The sequence below is a fragment of the Pezoporus wallicus genome, unplaced genomic scaffold (genome assembly GCF_028554395.1).
Source record: "Pezoporus wallicus isolate ANWC-B61680 ecotype Strahan unplaced genomic scaffold, APGP_CSIRO_Pwel_v1 contig_7461, whole genome shotgun sequence".
Lineage (NCBI taxonomy): Eukaryota > Metazoa > Chordata > Aves > Psittaciformes > Psittacidae > Pezoporus > Pezoporus wallicus.
The window spans coordinates 1,386,391-1,409,653 of NW_026637976.1; the positions used below are offsets into that span (position 1 = coordinate 1,386,391).

Here is a 23,263-nt window from a genome sequence, read left to right on the forward strand (position 1 = left end):
TGAAGTGTTAGCACGTACAAGGTGGCTTTAATAGCTGTAAGCAAAAGATGTGTAAGGTGAAACCTGGTATTGCTAAGTCGAAGTTCCTGGATAGTGCATCCAACAGCTAAAGCACAAACCTAGCCACCGAACGTAGTTGGTCTTTATCACTGGCAAACAGTATCTGCCAAATCTGCCCCTGAAATTAAGTTTCTTTTCATCTTAAAAAGAAAACCAAGAAACAATGGAGATTCCCTCCCCTCTGCAGGTAAGTCTTAGGAATCCAGCCCAAGCACAGCTGGGATTTGCCTGCTTCACTGCCTGTCCCAGGCGCTACTGCTTCGTGCTCTTGGCGGGCTCTGAGGACTGCCGCACATCAGTCCACTCCTGCATGGTGCTCTGCAGCGCCTGTGTCTTCTCCTTGTCCACTTGCACGTAGTCAACCTTCTCATCCGAGGCAACCGATGAGGTGGAGGGCTGCGGGGAGGAGAAACATGGCATCGCCTGGTCACCCATCAGCTCCCTGCTCTTCCCTCTTGCTCCTTCCCGTAACAGCATCATGGAAGTTACACAACCACCAGCATCTCCCCTTCTTTCTATAGCTCACCATCCTCCCCCTAACCTCCCAAAGGGCCTTGGATGCAAGATTTCAGTCTGCTCTGCATCTTGCTTGCATAAGGTGCAGTGGTAAGGTAGAAACAGCACATGGGCTCTACCTTCATTCAAATCTGGGGCATGAGTGTTGGGTTGCAAATGTGAAACCTAACTGCTGATATTGCAAATTCAGCTCTGCACCTTGCTCATTTTCTTGCAAAGACCTCAAGAACTCTTACAGAGATTCTGGAGGACTTGTTCTGAAGGAGGAAAAAGAAATGAATTCTGATGCTTCTGGGGATACTTCTTGACAGCTTTTGAATATACAATCTCCAGCTGAATTTCGGGTTCCATCAGCAACCCTGGAGCTCTGCTCATCCATGTGGCTGGTAATGCTTCCAGCAAGGCTGCAGGCATGCTATACACTGAGTCTGACCAAGAATAGGCATAGCGCCAGGTCATATGGAACCATGGAATGGTTTGGATTGCGAGGAACCTTAAAGCTCATCCAGCTCCAACCCCCCCGTCATGGACATGGACAACTTCCGCTAGACCCGGTCACCCAAAACCCATTTAAAACCACATCACTTTTAATCAGAAGTATATAAACCCCCTCTTACCTTTCTGTGTGGCCCTGGTGAGCTTGGCTGGAAGTCCAGGGCCAGATAATCCACACTCCCCGAGCTCTTTTTAGGCGCTGGGCTGTTGGTGCCACTAGGAACAGGAGAAGCAGAAATGGGGTTTTGCTAATGCAGGGAAGAGACAGGAGAGATAATGAGGATTAAAATGGGAAGAAAGGAGTAAAAGAGGAATTAACACAAAACTGGCAATAAAATGCCTTGGTGGTGTTCTTTAAAGAGGTTCTAGGCTGGTTACTTGTTCACCTGCTTCTTGGACCAGGATATGCAGAACTGCTGGGGCCTACATATATTATGATATATAATATATAATATATAACATATTACATTATTATATATGACATTATTACATACAATATATAACATATAATAAATATTATGCATAACATAACATTTAATATGCATTATATGTATTATATATTATATCTAATATATATTGCATATATAACATATGTAATATATACCTAATATACATTATATATTATCTAATATTTTAATATATAATATAATATAGAGCATATTAATATTTATTATATTATTTAATATAATATAATAATCATTATATATATTATATATAATAGACATATGTAATCACAGAATCCCAAGGGTTGGAAGGGAACTCAAAAGATCATCTAGTCCAACCCCCCTGCAAGAGCAGGGTAACCTAGATATATATATTTCAAGCTTATGCTCTTAACTTGATGTATCAGAGCAGTTCTGCTGCCTTCGTACTGATGTTGTTCATATGCCTGACATCAGACATGGGCTTTAGCTTTCCACAGGAGCCACACCTCGCTGAGGCCAGACCAGCTCCGGGATCTTCACTAATCACAACCACGCTGCACAGAGCACAGATTTCCTCTACCCCTTTAGTTACATAGCCTCAAAAATATGCTTCAAGTCAGCAGCTTCACAAAGAGACAAATACCCTCCCTGTAAGCAGTGCCACTCCCTGCTGCTGCTCTGATAGCCCCTGCCCTCCACACAAACATGATGTCAGCAGCTGTTAGAGGGAAAAAACCCTGAAAAATCAACTTATATTAGGAAAATACACCCTGACAGCCCATAGATGATGTTATCCCTTCTTAATTCCTAGCAAAGCCAGTGATACATGTTCCCATTCTCATATACAGTTAATCCCCCAGTGGGACATGTCATTTTAGCAATGAAAGCCACTGTTTTGTGCATGTAGGGATATACGTAAGGACGAACACCACATGGTGCTATCTGAGTGCTTCCATGTCATGAGCTAGGAATGTGTTTGTAGCTCTGGGGAACGTATATGTCCTGCCATATATCTTAGCTGTGGGGCCCTTACCATCGCCACGTAGTTCTCCTCGCTGTCTCCCGAGTCAGTGCTGGTGATGCTCTGGGAGGAGACAGGGCGACAGTATTGCAAAGAGCCGGCGTTGAAGGTCTGGCTGTAAGGACAAGGATCAATGCATTAAGGATGGTCGTGTGTGCTGCTGGTCCATTCCCAAGGAGGAATGGGAAATGGTAGCACCCAAGGGTTCCAAACATCACCATGATCAGATATGGGGACTGGACATGCAGAGCTGGTGGCATTAAGCTTCTCCAACCTGACCTTTCCATGGGTCATAAATCGCTGGGTCTGGTCCTGTAATGCTTTTCCTTTCTAAGACTTCTTAACAACACCTTGCTTGCTGTGTACCCATAACCCTCCTGCTATCAGCTACATGAATCAGGCTCCATGAACTCTATTTGTCTCACAGGAAACATTTAATTGTGGAGCATGCAGGGCCAGCCTCGGTGAAGCTTCTCACCTCCTGCCCCACCACAGCTCCAGAATTTGTTTGCTCTGCAGGGCCCTATCCCCATTTTAGCTGGAATACAAAACCTCCGAGGCATTGTCTTGCTTTCAGTTGGCCAAATCTGATTATACCGAAGACCATAATGCAATCAGCGTCTGGCATTAAAGCTTGTGTCTTAAAAAGCTATTTGTTGCCTTGCAGTGAAGGCAGGGTCATATGATTAGCTGATAAAGGAAAAATCCATTAGCTTCTCTGGGGTCGGATGTCTTGTCAATCAAAGCCTGCTCTCTGTTTCCTGGTGCAGTGATTTCAGCACACAGCGCTCATGCCCTGCAGTCAATCTGCACACAATCCAATTTATTAGAGGAGTCATAGCAGCCAAACCTTGCTTCTGCCTTTCACTGGACAACATCAGGCCACGAATTAGCAGCAAGAGCTGGAACTGTGTGAATCCTGTTATTTTTGGCCGGCAGACTTTGCTCTGAAGTGCTTTGGTTTCATTTTGCAGGCTTCCTTCAGACTAAGCTTTGCTTTCAAGGCAACCAAAACACAGCTCGGTCAGACCCTGCAAGTCTCACTCTGCGGTTTGACATTACAGAGGGGGTTTTGGGGGGAAAGATGGATGGGAAATCATGCCCTGCACCTCCAGTGTGGCTGGGATGGGGTGGCGCAGCTGGGCCCTGAGTCGCGGTGGAGTACAGGACCTTTGTTAGAGCCACAACTCTCCAGGAGTCGTCAGATCCCAGAGATAGGAAATGTCTTCAAGAGATCTTAATTAGCTGCTGGGCCACATGCTGAGCTTTCATGTGAAATCCCGACCTAAACAAATGTATTCTCTTGCCACCAGCTGTGATGTGGGAATGCAAATCTGGCTCTCGCAACACTTGACTAAGCTCGTGAGGGGCTCAAGACAGGGGCCACTCTGCTTCAACAACACTTGGACAAGCTCCTAAGTCTGGCCATGATGTGACCAAGGAAACCCCCAGACTGCCACGGTGTGGCAGGATGTTTTAGGAAAGAATTACTCCATAAGTGTCCCTCTTCCCAAATAACTCCTGCTGGTCCCCAATGGGGGTAGTGTATTGGGCACGGTGGACTTCCATGCCAGCACAGATGTTTGCGTGATGTTACAGCTCCTATTGCTAACATTGACAAAGAACACAATGAAGACTGAAGGGGTCATCCAGCTTTTGGGGGAATTTGGGTCTGCATCCAATGCCTGGGCTCAATTCAAGCTTGATTTAAGATGACCCATGAGAAACGTGCCCTTTGTAAAAAGAGATGGTGGGTCAGAAGGAAGCAAAGGAGCAGTGGACATCCCCCCTATACTCAGCCGGAGATGTCTAACCCATGGCAGAGGTGACAATGTGTCTACACATGGACAAGAGCAAGATCAGAGATCTGCTGTTGGAGCACAGCAAGAATTCATACCCCAACCATTACTCACGTTGGCCTGGACCAGGATTTTGTGACTGGTGATTTGAAGGGAAGTTCATCGATGACAGTGTTGTTCCTCAGGTCCAATGGTGATGGCTTTGCTGGGGAAGAGAAAAGCCTTTATTCAGAGGCAGCCCATTCCCACAATTCAGCATCCATGACTGGCATGTCCCCAACAATATGCTGCTTGCTTCCCATTCTCCTAATTAGACCCTCAGCCTTCCATGCTGATGGCAAATATCCCCAACTAAACTCCCTGCATCCATTTATGACAGGACTGGGGGAAAACAGTCCATTTCTTCCTCTGACCCACAGCCTCAGAGTGGATGGGGCTCCCCTAAAGGGGAATGTGCCTCCCAGGGAATAGAGACCTGCTGAAAATGCCTTAACTCCCCTTCATCAGGGAGCTGTGGTAACCCATTAGATGGGGACAAGACCAGGCTTTTAAAGTCCTGAGCTACCTCTGGCCAGAGCATTTTCCCATAGGGAATGGGAAAGGACATCTGCAGTGTAACATGAAAGCTCTAAAGTTCTTCTCATCACAGATGATTCATTAGGTGGAAGAGTGTTGCACTCCAGCCCCAGTCTTTGCCTAGCACGTTGAACGGGCTAGGTGTTGACACATTAATGATGGGAGCCTTCCTTCTCAGCATCTTATTGGTGAGCTACCAGGCAATGGATTGGGGTGGGATTTGGAGGATGTAGGCAAAGCCCGGAGGGAAGAACTAGAGCCAGCCACTAGGAAACAGAAGGAGAAACCTGGGTCATCTGAATGCAATGCAGAGATTTTGGGGTGGAGTGCAGGGAGGGGTGCAGGCAAAGGGGGTGAGATCTTGCCTGCAACATTCATCTCCTGTAAAGGCCAGGAGGGGTCCGAGACAGGCTGTTCAAGCACCCTGAAAGCTGCATTTCCACAATAGTGCTCCTGAAACAGGAAGGGGATGGGGAAGATCTGAAGGTCTGACTGTGCAGGTGGGAACAAAGCACGCAGAATCATAGAAGGCCAGAATGGTTTGGGTTGGAAAGGACCTTAAGATCATTCAGTTCCAACCCCTGCCATGGGCAGGGAGATCTCACACTAGACCCAGTTGCTCCAAGCCCTGCCCAACCTGGCCTTGAACACTGCCAGGGATGGGGCAGCCACAGCTTCTCTGGGCACCCTGTGCCAGCGCCTCAGCACCCTCACAGGGAAAAACTTCTTCCTTACCTCCAACCTGAACTTCCCTTGTTTCAGTTTGAACTCATCACCCCTTGTCCTGTCACTGCAGTCCCTAATGAAGAGTCCCTCTCCAGCATCCTTGTAGCCCCCTTCAGACACTGGAAGCTGCTCTGAGGTCTCCACGCAGCTTCTCTTCTCCAGGCTGAACAGCCCCAGCTTTCTCAGCCTGGCTCCATACAGGAGCTGCTCCAGCTCCTTATCATCCTCGTGGCTTCCTCTGGACTTGCTCCAGCATCCCACCTAGGGCTCTACTTGAGTGTGCACAAGACAACGGGTGTAGTCTGAAGCATTACAAGAGTAATTACAAGGGTTCCTGGAAAGACTCACCTACAAAGAACTGTTCTCACCTTTCCGATCGGGTTTGAGGTTGCGGTTGACTGGCGGGGGCTGGATCTCACTCAGCCGCCTGTGGCACTGCACCATGGCTCCTTTATGCACGGGGAGGGTGGCCGAGGACAAGCCCACCAGGTCAAAGTGATGCGGCCCAGGGCTCATGGGGATGTACAGATTTTGGGCATTGTCGTTGGCTTTCTCGGTGTGGATCAGGGGTGAGGAACCGGGGTTCATGGGGACATAGTTGTCCTCGGAGTCAGTGCTGTGGGAGCGGCCCACCGCTGCCTTGGCTTGCTGGGGAGCAAGAAGGAGGATGTGCTGTGAGCATCAGATACTCCTCAACCCCATCCCACTATAAACCCTTCCATCTCAGCATCACTGAACACACACACCTGAGGTGGGACCAGCTCTAAAATCTCAGCACAGAAGGATGGGGTGGACTGTCCCCTCCTTTGCCTTCAGATTGCACTGAGAAGGTGTACCTTCACTGTTTGCAAGATGCTGAAACATCCTGAGTTCAGAGAAAGGTTTCAATCACCCACACCTGAGCCTCTTCTCATGATCAGAGTGAGCTGCAGAAGCACGCTCAACCTGGAAAGTCATTTTTCCCTGGGCTCTGGCCATGACTAAAATGCAATATGAAAGGCTGCTTTAATGTCATTTCCAGCTCAGGAAGTCTTAGAAAGCGCACAAAAGAGGCTTTTCTGGCAACACATCAAAATTCAGCTCAGCAGCATCCCAGGCTTTCAGGAAGAAGCCAAACTCCTGGGTGCTTTTTCGGGATCAAAGCTCCAGGCAGATACACTCTGTGGAAGCACCCAAAGCAAAGCTCTGCATGAGGTGCTGGGTTAGGTCATTGTTCCTCCATCTCTACCCTCCAAGCCACCATGGTTTTAACTGTAACCAGTAATAAACCCTTTCTTGACTTAGGCTGCGAGGTCCAACCTGGAACCAACTTGCCTCTTAACCTATAAGGTGTAAACTGTGCCTATAGTGTGGCCAACACCAAAGCCAACTCACCAGGTAGGAGTTGTACCCATCGTTCATTGACTCGATGGACTGCACAGCGCTGCTGCCTCCGTGCTGGGGGTATTCGTACGTCTCACAAGAAGAAGCTGCAACACAACCATAAATGCACAACGTGTCCCAGCTGATGATAAACAAAACCCAGGTACCGGGAGGGCAGTGTCTGCTCTTGGTGATGGAGATGCTGATGGGAAGGTATGGGTTTTTAGCCTGTCGCAGACTCCCTGCTCTGCTCCTTCCCAGTTAGCATCTCTCGGATGCATCAACGCACGTGCCACGTGGACCTAACCTGGTTCTGTCAATGTGCTGCAAAATCCCAAGGGTAAAGATGTCAGATAAGGTATGTCATGGTGACAAAACTGGGTTAAGGAAGAGCTCTGTTACACCTCGCTCAGCAAATATAAGGGCTAGCAGCCTACAGTAAGGGGAAGATGGGGTGAGGATGGCGTGCTAAGCTCTTAGACTGATCTGTCTGCTGTTGAGCATGGGTCTGATCTCAGCCTTAATGTTGGAGATGGAAGAGGCATTTCAGGGAACTGTGTGCATCATTCTGAGGATGTTTGCTCTCCAGCCACCTCTTCTAAGTTTCTTGGGACCTATCTCATCCTAGGCACAAGGTTTGGAAAGGGCATGTTCATCCACAGCCCATCCATGGCCAATGAGAAGGGATGCTGGGTCTTGGAGATGTGTGAAATTACATCCCTGGTGAGCAAAACCAAGGCAGGTCCAGGCTGAAGTAGGTTCTGACAAATCTGGTTATGATTTGAAGTAAAAGCAAGCTAAAAAGAGCTGAAATCATCAAAATGTGGCGATGGGGCAAGAAGGTTTGGGGTTTTGGTTCAAAGTACAACACAATCAAGAGCCAGATGAACATCTCCAGCCCCAAAACCTTGGGGATCCATCTCCTTGCCTGTTACATACAAGAACCGAGGCCAGATCCTCATCGGGGAGACCTTCTTTGTGTTCAGGCCCTTGGTTGATGCCAACACCCACCCCATCCCTACTGCAACACAGTGATCCAAGGCAGCTAGATAGAACCAAGCCACCCCGAGCTCCTCACCCCCCAATTCACCTCGGTGTAACCTGCTGTTCTCCACCGCTGGCAGCGTGTTTCTCCTGGGAATGGTGGCTGCCATGGGGACCAGCCCTAAGCTGTCACCAGGCTGGGGCTGCTGGGGTGGGCTGCCCCACCGTGGCTCCATCTGCCCGGGTTTTGGGGGTCGTGGAGGGGGTGCAGTGGGCGAGTCGCTGGCGGCCACGGCCAGAGCGTTATGGTTCTTGTCCAGTGTAAATGTCCTGGGGATCTGGTAGACGGAATGCGGGGTGGTAGGGATGTCATAGGAGTCTGTGGAGAGCTCCCCAAACTCCTTGCATAAGGTGTTGTTGGGAGTCTTGAAGGTGTAGACCTCTTCGTTATCCGTTTCGGAGCTGGTGAGGCTCGACTTGGGGTGCGTGTAGGAGCCGAAGGAGCGCGGAAGGTCGTACGCACTGTCCCTGAACTCCGAGTTGTGCCGGCTGGGTTTCGGCAGGCTGTAAAAGCCATGGAGCTGCCCTCCAACCCCATTCACACAGTGCCCGTTGCCCTGGGAGAGCTTCTGGACTGCCGTGTCGCTCCGCATGAAGAAGGCAGATCTCGTGGCTTGGGAGAAGCTGGCGCTCCTGCAGAGGAAGGGGAGAAAGGGGCTGAGATGGGGGAGAGTGAGTCCTGGGGTGCACCGAGCTCTGCTCCCCCTGTTTAGAGCCATAGAATCACAGAATGGTTTGGGTTGGAAAGGACCTTAAGATCATCCAGTTCCAACCCCCTGCCATGGGCAGGGACACCTCACACTAAACCATGGCACCCAAGGCTCTGTCCAACCTCGCCTTGAACACTGCCAGGGATGGAGCATTCACCACTTCTCTGGGCAACCCATTCCAGTGCCTCACCACCCGCACAGTAAAGAACTTCTTCCTTATCTCCAACCTGAGCTTCCCCTGTTTCAGTTTGAACCCATCACCCCTTGTCCTATCACTACAGTCCCTGATGAAGAGTCTGGAGATGCTTGAATCAGCCATTTAGGACTTTTCCCTCTCCCATCCTCAACTCCTGCCACCACGAAGCATCTCCCCATCCTGCAAGACTTGGGGAAACATGAGAATCATTATGGAAGTGCTGGGAAATGACAGGAGGATGCAGCAGAGCTGAGCACGGGTGATAATGATGCCTGTGAGCTGGCTGAAGCAGCATGGAAGAAGATAATACAGCAAAGCCCCCAAAAAGGGTCACTCTGCCATGAAGAGCTGCTGCATATGCATCAAAAGAGGGTGACAGGTAGCCTTGGGGCTGGGTCTTTTTGCTTTCAGTTATAACTGTGGATGTGGTTCTCAGCAACCTCCTCTAGTGGAACGAGTCCCTGACTGTGACAGGGGATTGGAACTGGATGAGCTTCAAGGCTCCTTCCAACCCAAACCAGTCTATGATCCTAACTATGCATGGGTCAGTCTTTTGGGGGCCATTCACATCCAGAAAGGGCTCAGCCAGCCCGGTTTAAACATCTCCCCACAGAACTGTTCTGCCCTGTACCACAACACTGGGATAAAATGCAATGGTTAGGGGGAGTGTTCCCAGTAGTTGCAAAGTGCCAGCCCTATGGGAAGAGCTGGGAGACGCTGGTTTACACTGCTCTGATGGGGCTGATGTTCTGCAGGGAGAACTCTGTTCCATGGAGCCAGCACGAGATGGCGCTCAGAAATAGGGCTTATTGGGTAAAAACCAAGTGATGCTGCGAGATGACAAACAGCCCCCTGCTGCCCTTGGAGCTCAGTCCGCCCGGGAGATGTTTGTGCTTTGGCAGGGTCCTTTTGGCTGAGGACTTGAAGCATCTCACGGGTTAATTACTTAGCATTGCCCACCAATTAGCTGCTATTACCCTCATTTTATGGATGAGTAAAGTAAGAGCTCGGGAGCTGAAAGCAGAGGGATTCCCAGTGGTCCTGCAGCCTGGCCCTGTGTGCTGGGTATTGATCAGGGTGATTAGTTCTGGTCCAGCTGCAGAAGCTGCTGCCGGCCAGTTTGTCTACGCCCATCAAAGCATCACTGCTTGCTCCATCCTCCAGGTCCCAGCCTGGGGTCTCAGTGGGTGGCTTGTGGATACCCACACAGCTGGAGTGTCAGAGAGCCTGTTCTTGAACACTGCTCCATTAACCCCATCTGAAGTTAGTTTTGCTGAGCCTTTCTCTGTTGTTTTCGTGTAGGGAAAGGCAGCTGCAGCAGGAAAGCCCAGCGGAGGCTGCACCCCTGGCTCTGCTCTCACCTCGCGCCAGCTGGGATTTGACTGCCTCTCATTCCCTGCCTCCTTCCCTCATTCCCCATCTCCTCGTCGCTCCTGTGAGCCAAAACTCTCCACGTCAGGAAATTCTCCTCTCTATTTAAGGCAAGTGTCTGGGTCTGGAGGAGGGGAGCTGTGGCTCACTGCGATACCACACTGTGCACCACGGGATGCCACGGAGCACAGCGCGCTCTGCAAGGGATGAATGGCAGAGCGGTGCAGTCCCTGCACATCCCTCTGGTTGTGGCTGTCGTTGTAAAAGGTGGGAATTAGGGCCCTGTCTGCAGGATCACAGTGATCGAGGGTGGAAAGGACCCCTGCAGATGCCAGCTACTCAAGATGGGCCACTTAGAGCTGGTTGCAGGTATCCAGAGCTGAGGTTATTTCTCCAGCCTGTTGAGATCCCTCTGGTGTTATCAGCATGAGCCCCATGTATATCAGCTACCCATCCGAGCATGGTGTCATCAGCAAACTCACTGAGGGTGCACTCTGCCCCATCAACCAGACTGTTAATGATCATCTTCAAGGAGTGCCATGGAGATGCTGCGAGGGCTGGAGCAGCTCTGCTCTGGAGCCAGGCTGAGAGAGCTGGGCTGGGGCAGCCTGGAGAAGAGAAGGTTCCTGAAGGGGAGACCTGAGAGCAGCTCCAGTGCCTAAAGGGGCTGGGGAGGGGCTTTGGACAAGGGATGTAGGGCCAGGCCAAGGGGAATGGCTTTAACCTGCTAGAGGGGAGACTGAGATGAGCTCTTAGGCAGAAGCTCTTCCCTGTGAGGGTGCTGAGGCGCTGGCACAGGGTGCCCAGAGAAGCTGTGGCTGCCCCATCCGTGGCAGTGTTCAAGGCCAGGTTGGACACAGGGGCTTGGAGCAAGCTGCTCTACTGGAAGGTGTCCCTGCCCATGGCAGGGGTTGGAACTGCATAAACTTTAAGGTCCCTTCCAACACAAACCACTTTGTGATTCTATGTCAAACAGGACTGGACCCAGTATTGACCCCTGGGGTACACTGCTAGTGACTGGCCTCCAACTAGACTTTGTGCCAATGATCACCATGTTCTGGGTCCAGCCATTCAGTCAGTTTTCAATACAACCCAGAAAGCCAGGAAAGCTGGGAAGTTGGGTTGTGGCCACTCTGACCTCCTCCTCCCAACCGCAACGGGATGAGCCCATCACTCAGAGCTTTCTTCACCTGGGTTTTGCATTTTTGTGCCTGCCCATGGCAGTGGGGTTGGAACTAGATGGTCTTAAGGTCCTTTCCAACCCAAACCATTCTGTGATTCTATGATTCTATCACTGTGGATGGAGGCGGGTTGAACCGCTCACCCCCAGCCCTCCCTCCTCCCTGAGCTTTGCTCCCAGACTCCAATACCTTGCGTTCTCCGACTTCCTGCTCATACACTGGTGGAGGAACAGGTAGTCTTGGGGGGCACTGGCTGACAGGGTGCTCTGGAGGTGGCCGGCGGGCGAGTCGAAGGTGAACAGGGTGGGCTGGCTGGAGTGGGATGGTGCCGAGGACTTGCGCTCCCGCAGGAGGTGGTGGCTGGCACTGCTGAGCTCTGCTGGCGAGGACCGCGGTGCGTGGTTCATGGAGGCCAGGCTCCTCAGGGTGTCTGTGTGGGGAGAGAACACACCTTGAGAGGATGCACACAGCGACCACACATCCCCTGTTCCCAGGGTTTTCCTTACTTAAGTGCTCCAGCTTTTACGCAGGTTGGTGGGGTTTGTGTATGGCTTTAGTTGATGCACTCAGCAGCAGGTTCTGCTTGGAGCACTATAGGTACCTATGCAACTATAGATACCATGTAGAGAAATGAATATCTTACCATATTTTAAAATATTACCATATTTTATCATGGTTTAACACATGCTTAGTGCCCTGGGGGGATGTATGGGCGATGTCAGTCCAATCCACAGGGAGCCCAATGGGTTGTTACACTTAAAATCTGGTTACAAAAAAAGAGAAGAGCTTCCACGCCACAGCTTCTGTGTCTGTCTTTGCTTAGAGACCTTTAGTAAGAGGCTTTAGAGATGTGATCTCTGGCAGTGTTCAAATCCAGGTTGGACATAGCATTGGGTGCCATGGTTTAGTGTGAGGTGTCCCTGCCCATGGCAGGGAGTTGGAACTGGATGATCTTAAGGTCCTTTACAACACAAACCGTTCTATGATCCTCATCCCTTTGCATAAGGACATCACTGCTATCTGTTTGCAGTTGGGTAAATGTGAACATAGACAAACATAATAACAGCAGAGATGAAAATCATTCCCATGTTCCCCAGTTCTCTATTAATTTCATGATCTCAGAAGAGTTCCTGCTCCTTTCTGCTTGTAGAACGCATGCAGACCCAAGGCTTGACTCCTACTGCCTGCTCTTCAAGATGAAATACACTTTCAGATCAGCCCATCTCAATGGAATAACAACTCAGCTACTCCAGCCTTCTGTAAGAGTGTGCTCCAATAACTTGAATCCTGGAAGAATTTTAACTGCCAAGCTGTAACCCCCGTTATAAAATCACCCCAGAAACCCCACAAATGGCAATATTTGGGAAAGCTGATCCATTTCTGGCTGCAGAAGACAATGCATGGTCACCTTGCCATGCATGCACTCCTCGCAAGTGAAAACCCCTCATCGTGATTCACTGAAGTCACCCTTTATAATAACTGCAATATATACTTACTTGGTGCTAATGGAAAACACAGAAAAAAAACAAAATCTAACAAAAAAGCCATTTTTCCTTGGGTAAATCCACCCATTTTCTGGCCACTGCTGATCTGGGGACTGCTCCCGGGTTTCTCCCAACACAATTCCCACCTGCTCTTCAAATCTGTCTTCAGACACCCATAAAGGAGCCTGCTCCGACACTGGGACAATGGGGATTTTATAGATTTCCAACCTCTTTTTTTTCCATTCCTTCCCTCAAATCCCACAGATTTTGGGTCTGACTGCAGGGAATGTGTTCTCTGGAATGGCTGTCATGGCTTGGACAAGGAGCTGCTTCACAGGGTGATTTTTCACTGACTTCTGAATGGTGTCAGGATGCAAAATCAATGCTGCTCCTTCACAGCCGGTACATTTTTTATCCTGGTGTTACTGCAAACTTCACCTGATGCAGAAAAAGTACATTAATAAAAGCCAGAGAGCATGGCTTCACTCTGTTGTTTGGTCTGTGCTAAACACAGAAAGGATCAATATTTAACATTGACATTAATGGCGGGGGATGAGCTTAAAACTCCCATTCCTGTCTTCTTTGCACGGGCATTAAGTATCCCTTGGTGCTTTTCATGGGAGTAAATGGCCATCTCGGTGTCCTTGGACAAAACAGTGCCTTGACCCTCATTCTTATTAAATATTTATCCTGTAGTAGTGCAGATCCCCATTGGAAAGGAGTCTTGAGACCTCTGCGAACCCCAGATCTTAGTCCCAAATCAAGTGCTTTGAGTTCCATCAGCATGGTAGAGCCTGTATCCCTGTTCCTATCAAAACCAGGGGGGCTGCACCCGAAGTGCTTCTCAGGAACAGCCCAATGGTCTTGCTGCCTCCTGAATCAAGGTCAGGAATTGCACATCACACCGGGCTTTGGACAAGACTCTTCCAAGGATAGTATGAGGATGGCAGGGTAATGATGTGTCCCCATCCCAGCATTAAGGTCACCTCTGGGGACAGCTATGAACTGCGCTGGGTTGGGGTCCCTCTACCTTGAGCCATCCTCCAGCACTATCCCTGCAGGCTCCATGCTTGCCGTTACATGGAAAATCTGTGACAAGCCAAAATACACCCAGGAGTTAGAAATTACACCGATTTATTTGTGCCAACACAGCCTAAAGGGACAGAGAGGGCTGCACGCAGGAGACAGTCCCCAGCATCACCCTAGAGCCCAGCAAATGCAAACCACATCACTTTGAGGAGCCCAGGGAATCCCGCACTGCCAGGAGACCTGAATCTTCTCCCCAAAAACATCCTGATGTGGGGAAACCAGTGGGAAAATCACACTCATTGAGAGGAGGATGAATTACTTCGTGGTTACTCTGACCATGTGAAAGAAAAGAGGAGATGAAGGGGAGCAGGCAGCACTACCCAGTAAAAGCACATTGCTTCCCTGGGGGAAGCCATTCTATTGGCATCCACATTGATTTTCAGAATGAATTCCCAGCTCACTTCCCACAAGGACCCAGCCACCGAGAGCATTAGAGGAGCCGATTCAGGACTCGTGTACTCCATTAGGTCTGTGAGATGAGCTCCGTAATAACAAGTGAGAGATGGATTGCTTCGTGGGGCTGGGAGGGGATTGCAAGGGCTGGGATGATAAATCCTGTGGCTGCAGAAGGGGATTGCTGAGATTACTCTGTATTTTTTATGTTGAAGGGGGGTTTTGCAGAGGAAATAAGGGCAGCTCATGTGCCCAGGTCACACAGTAATAATGGGTCTTGGTGGGGGGAAGAACAGGAGGCAAGAAAAGAAATTGAGTCAGGAAAATAGTATTTGATGACTAGTACATGCTAAAGGTCAAGATGTTTGTGCTCCTCCATTGGATTGAAACAGGAAGAGTTTTCCATAAGAGTAAGGCACACAGTGAGCCATAGGTCCCAGAGCTATTTCAACTTGCCATGCTGCAGTGCCCAGCTCCCAGGCAATGAGGACCAACACTCCTTTCCCATGGCCATGTAGGACATTCAGTGAATAAGCTCCAGGTGGTCCCATTCAGACACCTCCAAGCATAAGTTCAACCTGCATCATGACCAAAGATGCTCAACTCAATCTGACATGAGCCATAAAGAATGACGCTTCTCCATCCCTCATGGCCATGAATAAACTCGTGGCTCTCCTTTATTTAACAGCATAGACGTAGCCTTCAAATCCCTTGGCTTTACATTGAGAACTTGAGTATATGTTGACGGAATGTCAAATAGAGCCAAGAAGGGATAAGATCTTGTTCCAGTTCCTATTGCCATTCCCAGGGGGGCAGAGTTAAGGTTACATAGTGAGGCCATGTGGGAAGTGTCATCTTAACCCACATTTCCTGGCTGGCTCTTCTCCGAGTTTGGGGAATTGGACTCTCACGGTCTGGAAAAGGCAGTTTTGGGACACCCACAACTTAAAACTCAATGTCAGCAGCATGAGCACGTCTCACTGGGCTTGTGCTACAGATGTTGTGCTGGCCCCTGTGAGAAAGTGAGCCAAGAGGCTCAGTGGGGACAAGCCAGCATAGCCCTGCAAAACCCTGTGGTGCCAGGCCAGCTGGAGGCTTGGCACTCACTAGTCCAGGTTAAGATGTGCCTTTTGGGCCATGTTTTGCAGTAAAGAGGGAGAAAATCTCCTCGTGACTCCATCCCCAAAGCAAAGATACACAACCGCGAGCACACGGCTGGCAATGGGATGGGCTAGGCTGGGAGCCAGGAATGTTTTATGGATGTTTTCAATCCCCCAAAGCGGTATTTCCCTCCTTGCTGACAGTTGTGAATTCCCTTCTCAGAGCACTGCAGTATTGCTGTGTGCACAGGGCTTCACACCATGTTCCTGGACTTACCTGAGAGAAACAATTACTCAGGCTCCTTTGGAAACTGTTGCTCAGAATGCCCTTTTTCACCAGAACCCAGTCTGCCTTCCCTGCTTGAAGGCAAAGGCTGGGACTACAACTCGCTATATCCCATGGACTTGAAATGATGCCCATAGGAAGGCAGCGATTTTTGGGTCAAGCTCCCATCAGTGTTCAAGGCCAGGTTGGAAAGGGATTGGAGCAACCTGGTCTAGTGGAAAGTGTCCCTGCCTGTGGCAGGGGGTTGGAACTGGATGACCTTAAGGTCCTTTCCAGCCCAAACCAGTCTGGGATTCTAGGGTTGTTTGGCATCCATGAGCATCATGGAGTTCTCTGTGATGCCCACACTGTGCTGGCAAGGATTGAGTGGTCCAAGGGGCTTCACAGATAAGGTCTTCTCAGTTCTACCTTGGCAAATCGGGCCACAAACCACCTCAGACCATGTCACTGACTTCATGGCAGTTAAAACTTATGGCCAATGAGGGAATAGTAGAAATCTACTAGAAATAATCCCTAGGAGGGCACAGGAGTGCTCTCATCTTCCTCACTTTTTGGAGCAGCTCCAGCATTTATTAGCAATAAAAAGGGGTTACCTTCTCCCATGGGAATCCGCCTGCGCCTCCGCTTTCACTGCCAGCTCATTCCTCCAGCACAAATACAAAATAATAATGAAAAAAGACAAACAACCCTACCAAAACATCCCTCCCTCTGCTTCTCCTGGCAGGGAGAGAACAAACAACACGTCCAATGGCTGATTCACCATGCCATTGCGCTGCCAGGAGGCCCTGGAATGACATGGGGATGAGAATGGTACCCAAGGAAGGTTTGTTTATCGAGCTTGCCCTATCGCCTCTGAATTGGATGGCATTTGGAAAAGCTGTTGTCAGTCTAAGGATGCCTTGGATGGGTGCCTGCTAAAGTTTTCCTCCAGTAGACTAGTGGGAAAGGGCGTCTGGTTGGGATAATCTCCCCTCTCTGGTTTCCATCAGGGTGGGAACTGTGTGCAAGGACACAGGTACCCCTAATATTCAGCATTGGCTTTATTTTGGGTGCTAAGCAGGGGGAATGGAGCTCCCCAAAAACAAGGATGGGGCACAGATGCATCCTGCACTGCTGAGGAGCTGAAGGATGGGGACAAAGTGATATTTGGGTTTTGAGCTTTTCCTTTCCAGTTATTTTGCTTTGAGAAACCAATCAGGACAGACCGGATAAGGGAGAAGAGGAGATTTATGGCCAGGGATCTGCTGCACAGAGGGGTAGGAGCATGGTTTCTCTTACCCAGTTTCAGCCATCTAAATGATATTTAGCTTGAGCTGCTCCCCTGATATTTCTTCTACTGACAACAGTGAAATCCCCCACTTATTTGAGCATGCAACACAGGATACGGGAGAATTACCCATAAAAGAGCTGATGAGAGAGACAGGGAGACAAGGATGAGTGGCAATAAATAAATAGCATCATCTCTGCCCATTAGTGTCAGCGCTCTGCTTGCATCTGTATGGAACAACTACAAAATAGTGGCAATGTGGGAGCGTTTGCCTCGGAGAAGCATGGGAACCAGGGGAAAATATCACAGCACTGGAGAGTAAGTGAGAGAGAAGAGAGGGAAAGGAGCCAAGTCAGATCATCCTGACCTCAAAGCATTATATATCTCAGTTATTTTAACAGCAATCAATTCTTTGAAGGACAAAGGGGCAGGACGGAGAGAGACTGCAACAGGAACGATGTGATGCTTCTCCTTGGAGAACACAGGTTTGCTTGTGTGAGATGAAGCTGTGCCCAGAATCCCATCTCTGCCCCTTGGCGGGGGCAGAGACCCAGCTCTGTATCATATCAGCCCTGCACAGGGTGGCTACCTTTTAAAGAGCAAATCTGCTGCTCGACTGTGGAGCTCCACCTTTTGAGTCAATATTTGGAGGTCTAACATTTGGCCATAGGGGATGTCTGGTGTGCACCTATTTATTTGTGCTATAAGGGCTTCAGTGCTGGAGATAAAAGCAGCCCTGGCTTACACACAGCCTTGAGCATCCCACCTGGGACATCCTTATCTGAGAGTGGGACAATGACCTATGGCTGGGGATGAAGGACAACCCCAGGGTGGCAGCGTGGGCTGGGACAGGCTTCATTTGCTCCACAGATCTAACCCCATCTCTGACACTCTGCTTCAGGAATCATCATCTCTGACATTGTAAAACCAATTTGATGAGGGATTAAATGGGGAGAAAAGAAGACAAAAAGACAAAAAAGAAAAGGCTGGAACAGAGAGAAAGGACAAAGATGGAGGGATGGAACTTTATAAAACACAAAGTGGTCTCAAAGGGGGCATTTTGCCTTTTTCAGGGTAGGGATAATGTAACAACACCAAGGCAATGTGGATGTGAAGAATTAGTTGCTTTTCTGACATATGTACTCTCTACAGATGCCAGGGGCAACCTTAGCAAATCTGGCTGGAGTCTGTGGAGCTGAGTGCTGCAGGACAGGGCTGAAGCTGTTGAAAACTAAGAGCTATCATAAGAGATGAAACATTTCTATGAGAAAGGGTGTTTTTCCCCCTCCAGAGGCAGCCCAGAATCAAACCAGCTTTGTCACTGTGTGAAATGAAGCTCTGGCATCCTGTTTTGGAGGATGTCATTGGTTCTTATTATTGGTTATTATCATTGGACAGGGCCTTGGGCAACCTGGTCTAGTGTGAGGCTTCCCTACCCATGGCAGAGGGTTGGAACCCAAGCCATTCTAATTCCATGATTCCATGATGGTGATGATTAGCAATTTTGGCTTTTCTTAACTGGCTTTCCCTTGGACTTCATGCCAACACAGTTTCACCCAGTGCCATGGTCCAACATGACACCAACGAGCAGGGTGAAAGCTCAGAAGCTGTTTCACCATCGACTTCGCACCACCCAACCCAGGAGAAAACTTGCTTTTAAGTCCTGAACAGCTTTCTTCTCACCCTCATTGTTCACTGTGAACAGTATGTGGGTGCCATTCCTTGCTTGAGCAAACACGGGCGCACGCCTCACTTAGCAGGGATGGAGAAGTAGAAAGGATGAATCCCAACCTAATCCCAGCCAGGGCTTCTTAACGGCTTGCTTTAAATTTTATGGCCCTTTTTATGGCGATGGGAGCGTAGGGCTTTAATGCTTCAGGAGAGCAGAGGAAAACTTTTGCTCGGAGAAAATGTGAACCTGTTTTATTATGCATGATTTAGTACCATTTCTATTCAAGGGAGCGCACAGGAGGCCCAAATATTTGCACTTTGTATTATAGAAGAACTGCCATTCCTGGCTCTTTACAGAAGTAATTTATTTCGATCTCTCCTTACCTTGGGGTAGAAACATTATAACTTCCAGTTTGCCAGGGAGTCAATAAAGCAGTGGTGCTGCTAAGGAGCTGCTTCACCAATGCTCAGCAAGGCAGCAATGGAGAAAGAAAGAGGATCCCCACATTTCTCCTTTCAGAGCCCCCTTCCTCATGGGTACATTTGCATCCATGCATGGGACCAAACTGCAGGAGTTTGGTCCCATTTTTCTCTCCTCTATCTTAATATCATTAATATGAATGTTATTAACATTCATAGGATTAATGTTACTTTTTTGCTCCCTGGGTGGTATTTTAGCTGTTGAGTTAAAAGGAAAGGGAAGCAGGTGATGTGCAGGGGGTAGAGGGGAAAATGGGAACAGGGGGTGGTGGTAGAGCCCCAAATTCCTCACATAGCTTTAGGTGAGCCCGGCATGCTCAGACAGGGCAGTATCAGCTGCATCAAAGCCGAAAGAGGAGACAAAAGAAGTCATTAACCCTTGTGGCTGCAATACCACGTCCCTGAACCATTGAGCAAAGCAGCCCAGGGGTCAGTGGGAGCAAGGGTCAGTCCATCCCCCAGACGGATGGACACTCAAAACAATAGATTGGCTTTGTTTTCTTTCTTGCTGGAAGTTCCTCTCCCTTTTCTATCTCCGCAGCCTTTACACTCAGAACAAACCAGTCTACAAAGGTTTTCCATGCAATTATTTTTCATCTGGGGGTATGGGCATACCCTGTCCTCATACTGGAATCATCTAAAGAAGTCCTGAGGTCAAAACCTTTCCTAAAGGAAAAATGCAAGAAGAAAAATCTCTGCAAGGGATGGGAGGATTGTAGCTTGCACAGGTACAATTCTCCAGCTGGGCTCTGCCACACCATCACTCTAGCAAAAATGCAAACAGCTCAAAAAGCCATCCTGGATCTCTCTACCCATCATTAAAACACGAGTCCTGCCCATCAGGCAGTCTATTAACAGTGCTCACTGAAAGCAGGGAAGGAAAAGGTCCCTTCCAAGGAGCTATTCCCATTGCCATGAGGTTAAAAATGCCTGAGACCCTTCGAGCTTTATGCATTCAGAAATCATGAATTCACCAGCAGTAAAGGTCATCAGTATCAGCTAAAACCTGGAGATTTTTCTCTTCCTTTTCTTTTAAGATGCAATGATGGCAAAAGGACTTGGAATTTATTCCCTCCACATCGCCATAATCAAATAATATGCTAATGCTATTAGCATGGGACCCTGCATCGCAAATGACTTTAGAATCATATTCTCTTCCAAAATACTAAAGTTTCATTTAGATTGGTCTCCACAGCAACCAGAAACGAACTGGAATAATGTTGGATGAAAATGTTCGTGGCTGGGCATAAAGAAAGAGGAATTTCACAGCAGGGATTGAAGGGAGAGCCATGAAGATGGCTTGAGCCTACCAAGGTTGGTGGGCTTGCGCCAGTCATCTTCCACCCAACCAATTATCAGTTGTGATAATGAATACAAAGACAGGATGCTTCGAGGTCCTTCTGGCCATGCAGGTCCATTTTGTCATTGTATCATAGAATCAAACCATTCTATGATTCTGTGACAAATTGAACCTGCATGTCCAGGACCACAAAGCATCCTGATGGAAAAGGGGTAAGGAGACATGAGGTTCATGTAGATATGAAGCCTGAGGAGGCTTTCTTGGTCCTCCTCCCCACCCATACTTTCTAAGTGGTGCTAGGGGAGATGCATATGAGATCTGGTTTCATTCATGCTAAATCAGTTCTTATCTGTTAAACTCAAACCTGGCTATTTGCAGATGGCCTGAGGGAACATAGCTGCTGATCTTGGGCCAGACTCCTGTATTTTAGGGTTGTACAAGCACAGACTATGGAGAAGGTATTTGCTGCTGGCTTTCCTCCATCAAAACAGGAAATGCTGCTCTTTCCTTCATCTCATCTACTCTGCTCACAAGCTCGCTAAGATGGGCATTGCCTCCCATAAGGATCTAGGATGGGAAGGACCTGCAGCATCCTCTGCCTACTGCCCACCAGTTGATTGCATGGTTTTGTCTCATTGAAAACACCCCCCCACACCCATTTGAAAATGACCTGAGCTCTGCAATGCCATGGCTGGAAAGCCACTGACTAGAAACCAGCTCTAATTTCCCTATGAAAAGGTTTTCCCAGCTGCTCCACTCATCTTCCCTGCACTTGTTTCACTCTGCGGTCACCATTATGTCAGTGCGATCCTCATCCTGGTTGGGGCTTCTGGGCGTACCCCTAATAAAATGAGTATTAGCAACGTGGCTCACAAAAATGCCTTTGAAAGCAGTGTCAGAAAGTGGGAGTTGTCTTGCTTGAGAAAGCCTGGAGTTCAGGCAACGAAAACAGCCCCAACCAGTCTCTCGGTTCTGTTTGTAATTATCTGGGCTCCGGTGGGTGTTAAAACATCTGTACTGGTTTGGCAAGGAGAGGGGAGCAAGACTTGTGCCAAAGGCAAGGACTGGCGTGGGTTGAAAGCAGCACAGCAATACGATGGTGTAGTATTCATGCTCAGAAACATGGGGCTGGCAGCTTCTTCCGCAAGGTCAGAGTCAGCCCCATCCCCACATTCCCCATCAACTATGGTTTGTATCCCTAGGGATACATTCCAAGAGCTGAAGGAGGTTAAAGGAGACACAGGGTTGGTTGGAGCCTCAATCCTGCTGGGTTTAACATCCCCCTGGTCGCCATCAGTTCAGTTCCACGTTAAGCTCTTGTGTTTCTAACTCCATGCGTGACCGCTTCCACCTGGACACCCTTCATCTCCCCATCATATCTTGGCATGGACAAGCAAATCCCTTCCCACTGGATATTTCTGTGCTGAGCAGCAGGACAAGCTCCCAGTGTGGATGTTGCTGCTTGAACCTTGTGCATTAAAGCATGGGCTGGTTTTGTGGTTATTTTTAACACATGGCAGCAGCAGCAGAGCTGGGTTTAGTGAGGCAACGGAGCGTAATATAGAGCTTGGTCCTCAAGAGAATCAGACAAGGCAGATTTATCACAATCTCCTTTAGGGTAATATTTCTGGATTCTGGCATTCCTCATACTCTGACTCAGGACCAAATCATCCTCTAGCATCCAAAGATCGAGGCAAACGCTCTCTGCCCTGATGGGCTGGGAACCATTGCATGGGCTTATTCAGCATCTCCTCACCTTCCCCTTCCTTGCTCAACGTGCGGTGAGCCCACCCTCAAAACCCACAGGAGCCAGATTACATTATCACCCATCCGCGCACACACCACAGATGGTACCAGCACCCAGACCAAAACCAGCATCTTCTTGCCCAGTGCATCTCCTGTGCTTTGAGTTTGGCTTAGGGCCAGCTGAAAATGTTCTGACATCCTCCAGCTGGGAAATGCCATTTAATCAGAATAGGAGCTTGCCAAGGGACTGCTTGAAGCCAGAAATTACCTTTAGAAGATAAAAGTGATTTTAAAGTAAAAAGGAAGAAGGTCAAGGTGTTTTGATTTATTCTCATCAGAGTGGATGGGTTTTTTGGGGGCGGATTGCCCTTCTTAGACCCAGGATTGTCATCATGTGCTTTTTCGATGTGAAAACGCAATTCGGAGCGGAGCCCTTGATTTCTTCTGAAATTCATTCAAATTCAGACTGAAAAGGTGTGAGTGAAAATCGACACTGAAAGTGCATGAAAATGAATTCCAGTGAGGGGAAAGATGAACATGTCGAGTTTTTACCACCTCTGAAGTGGAGTTTGTGATGGGCTCATCACCTGCTCTGCTTGCTGCAAGGGCACCGTTCCCCCAGCATCAGCTTGTTCAGACTCCATACGTGCAGCTTCTGAGAGATCTTCCTTCCACACAGGAATGGGACTTATTTTGTTTTAATTTTAATTACCTAGATCGCAATTAAATGTCCAGACTTGGTGTATTTGGCTGCTGAAACAGATCTGAATAACATCCAATACTTGGTGCCGCTCTCATTACTATCAGAGTCCGTCACTCATGGATGAAAAGTGGTTTGGTGACAAATACGTAGTGCATTGGATCTGTTTCACCCCGCAGATGCTGGGAGAAATAAACAGTGATATAACGGGTTTTGGCTGCAACCACGGGAATGCAGGAACTACCAGGACCAGACCGGACCTGAA

The 23,263-nt window shown here is 48.8% G+C and overlaps 1 protein-coding gene across 3 annotated transcripts in view; it reads right to left on the reverse strand.

The window, feature by feature from the left end:
- Window positions 1-23,263, reverse strand: part of GAB2 (GRB2 associated binding protein 2) — a 101,126-nt gene continuing 77,863 nt past the window's right edge. For 2 of the 3 annotated variants that reach the window (XM_057408548.1, XM_057408547.1), the window contains exons 3-10: window positions 11,672-11,912; window positions 8,071-8,657; window positions 6,993-7,087; window positions 5,987-6,266; window positions 4,431-4,521; window positions 2,530-2,632; window positions 1,194-1,319; window positions 1-456 (exon numbers count right to left, since the gene is read on the reverse strand). In XM_057408548.1, the coding sequence (XP_057264531.1) occupies window positions 313-456; window positions 1,194-1,319; window positions 2,530-2,632; window positions 4,431-4,521; window positions 5,987-6,266; window positions 6,993-7,087; window positions 8,071-8,657; window positions 11,672-11,912 (1,667 nt within the window). In that variant the 3' untranslated portion in view covers window positions 1-312. The remainder of the gene's footprint in view (window positions 457-1,193; window positions 1,320-2,529; window positions 2,633-4,430; window positions 4,522-5,986; window positions 6,267-6,992; window positions 7,088-8,070; window positions 8,658-11,671; window positions 11,913-23,263) is intronic. The other variant, XR_008972069.1, reaches the window with a different exon arrangement.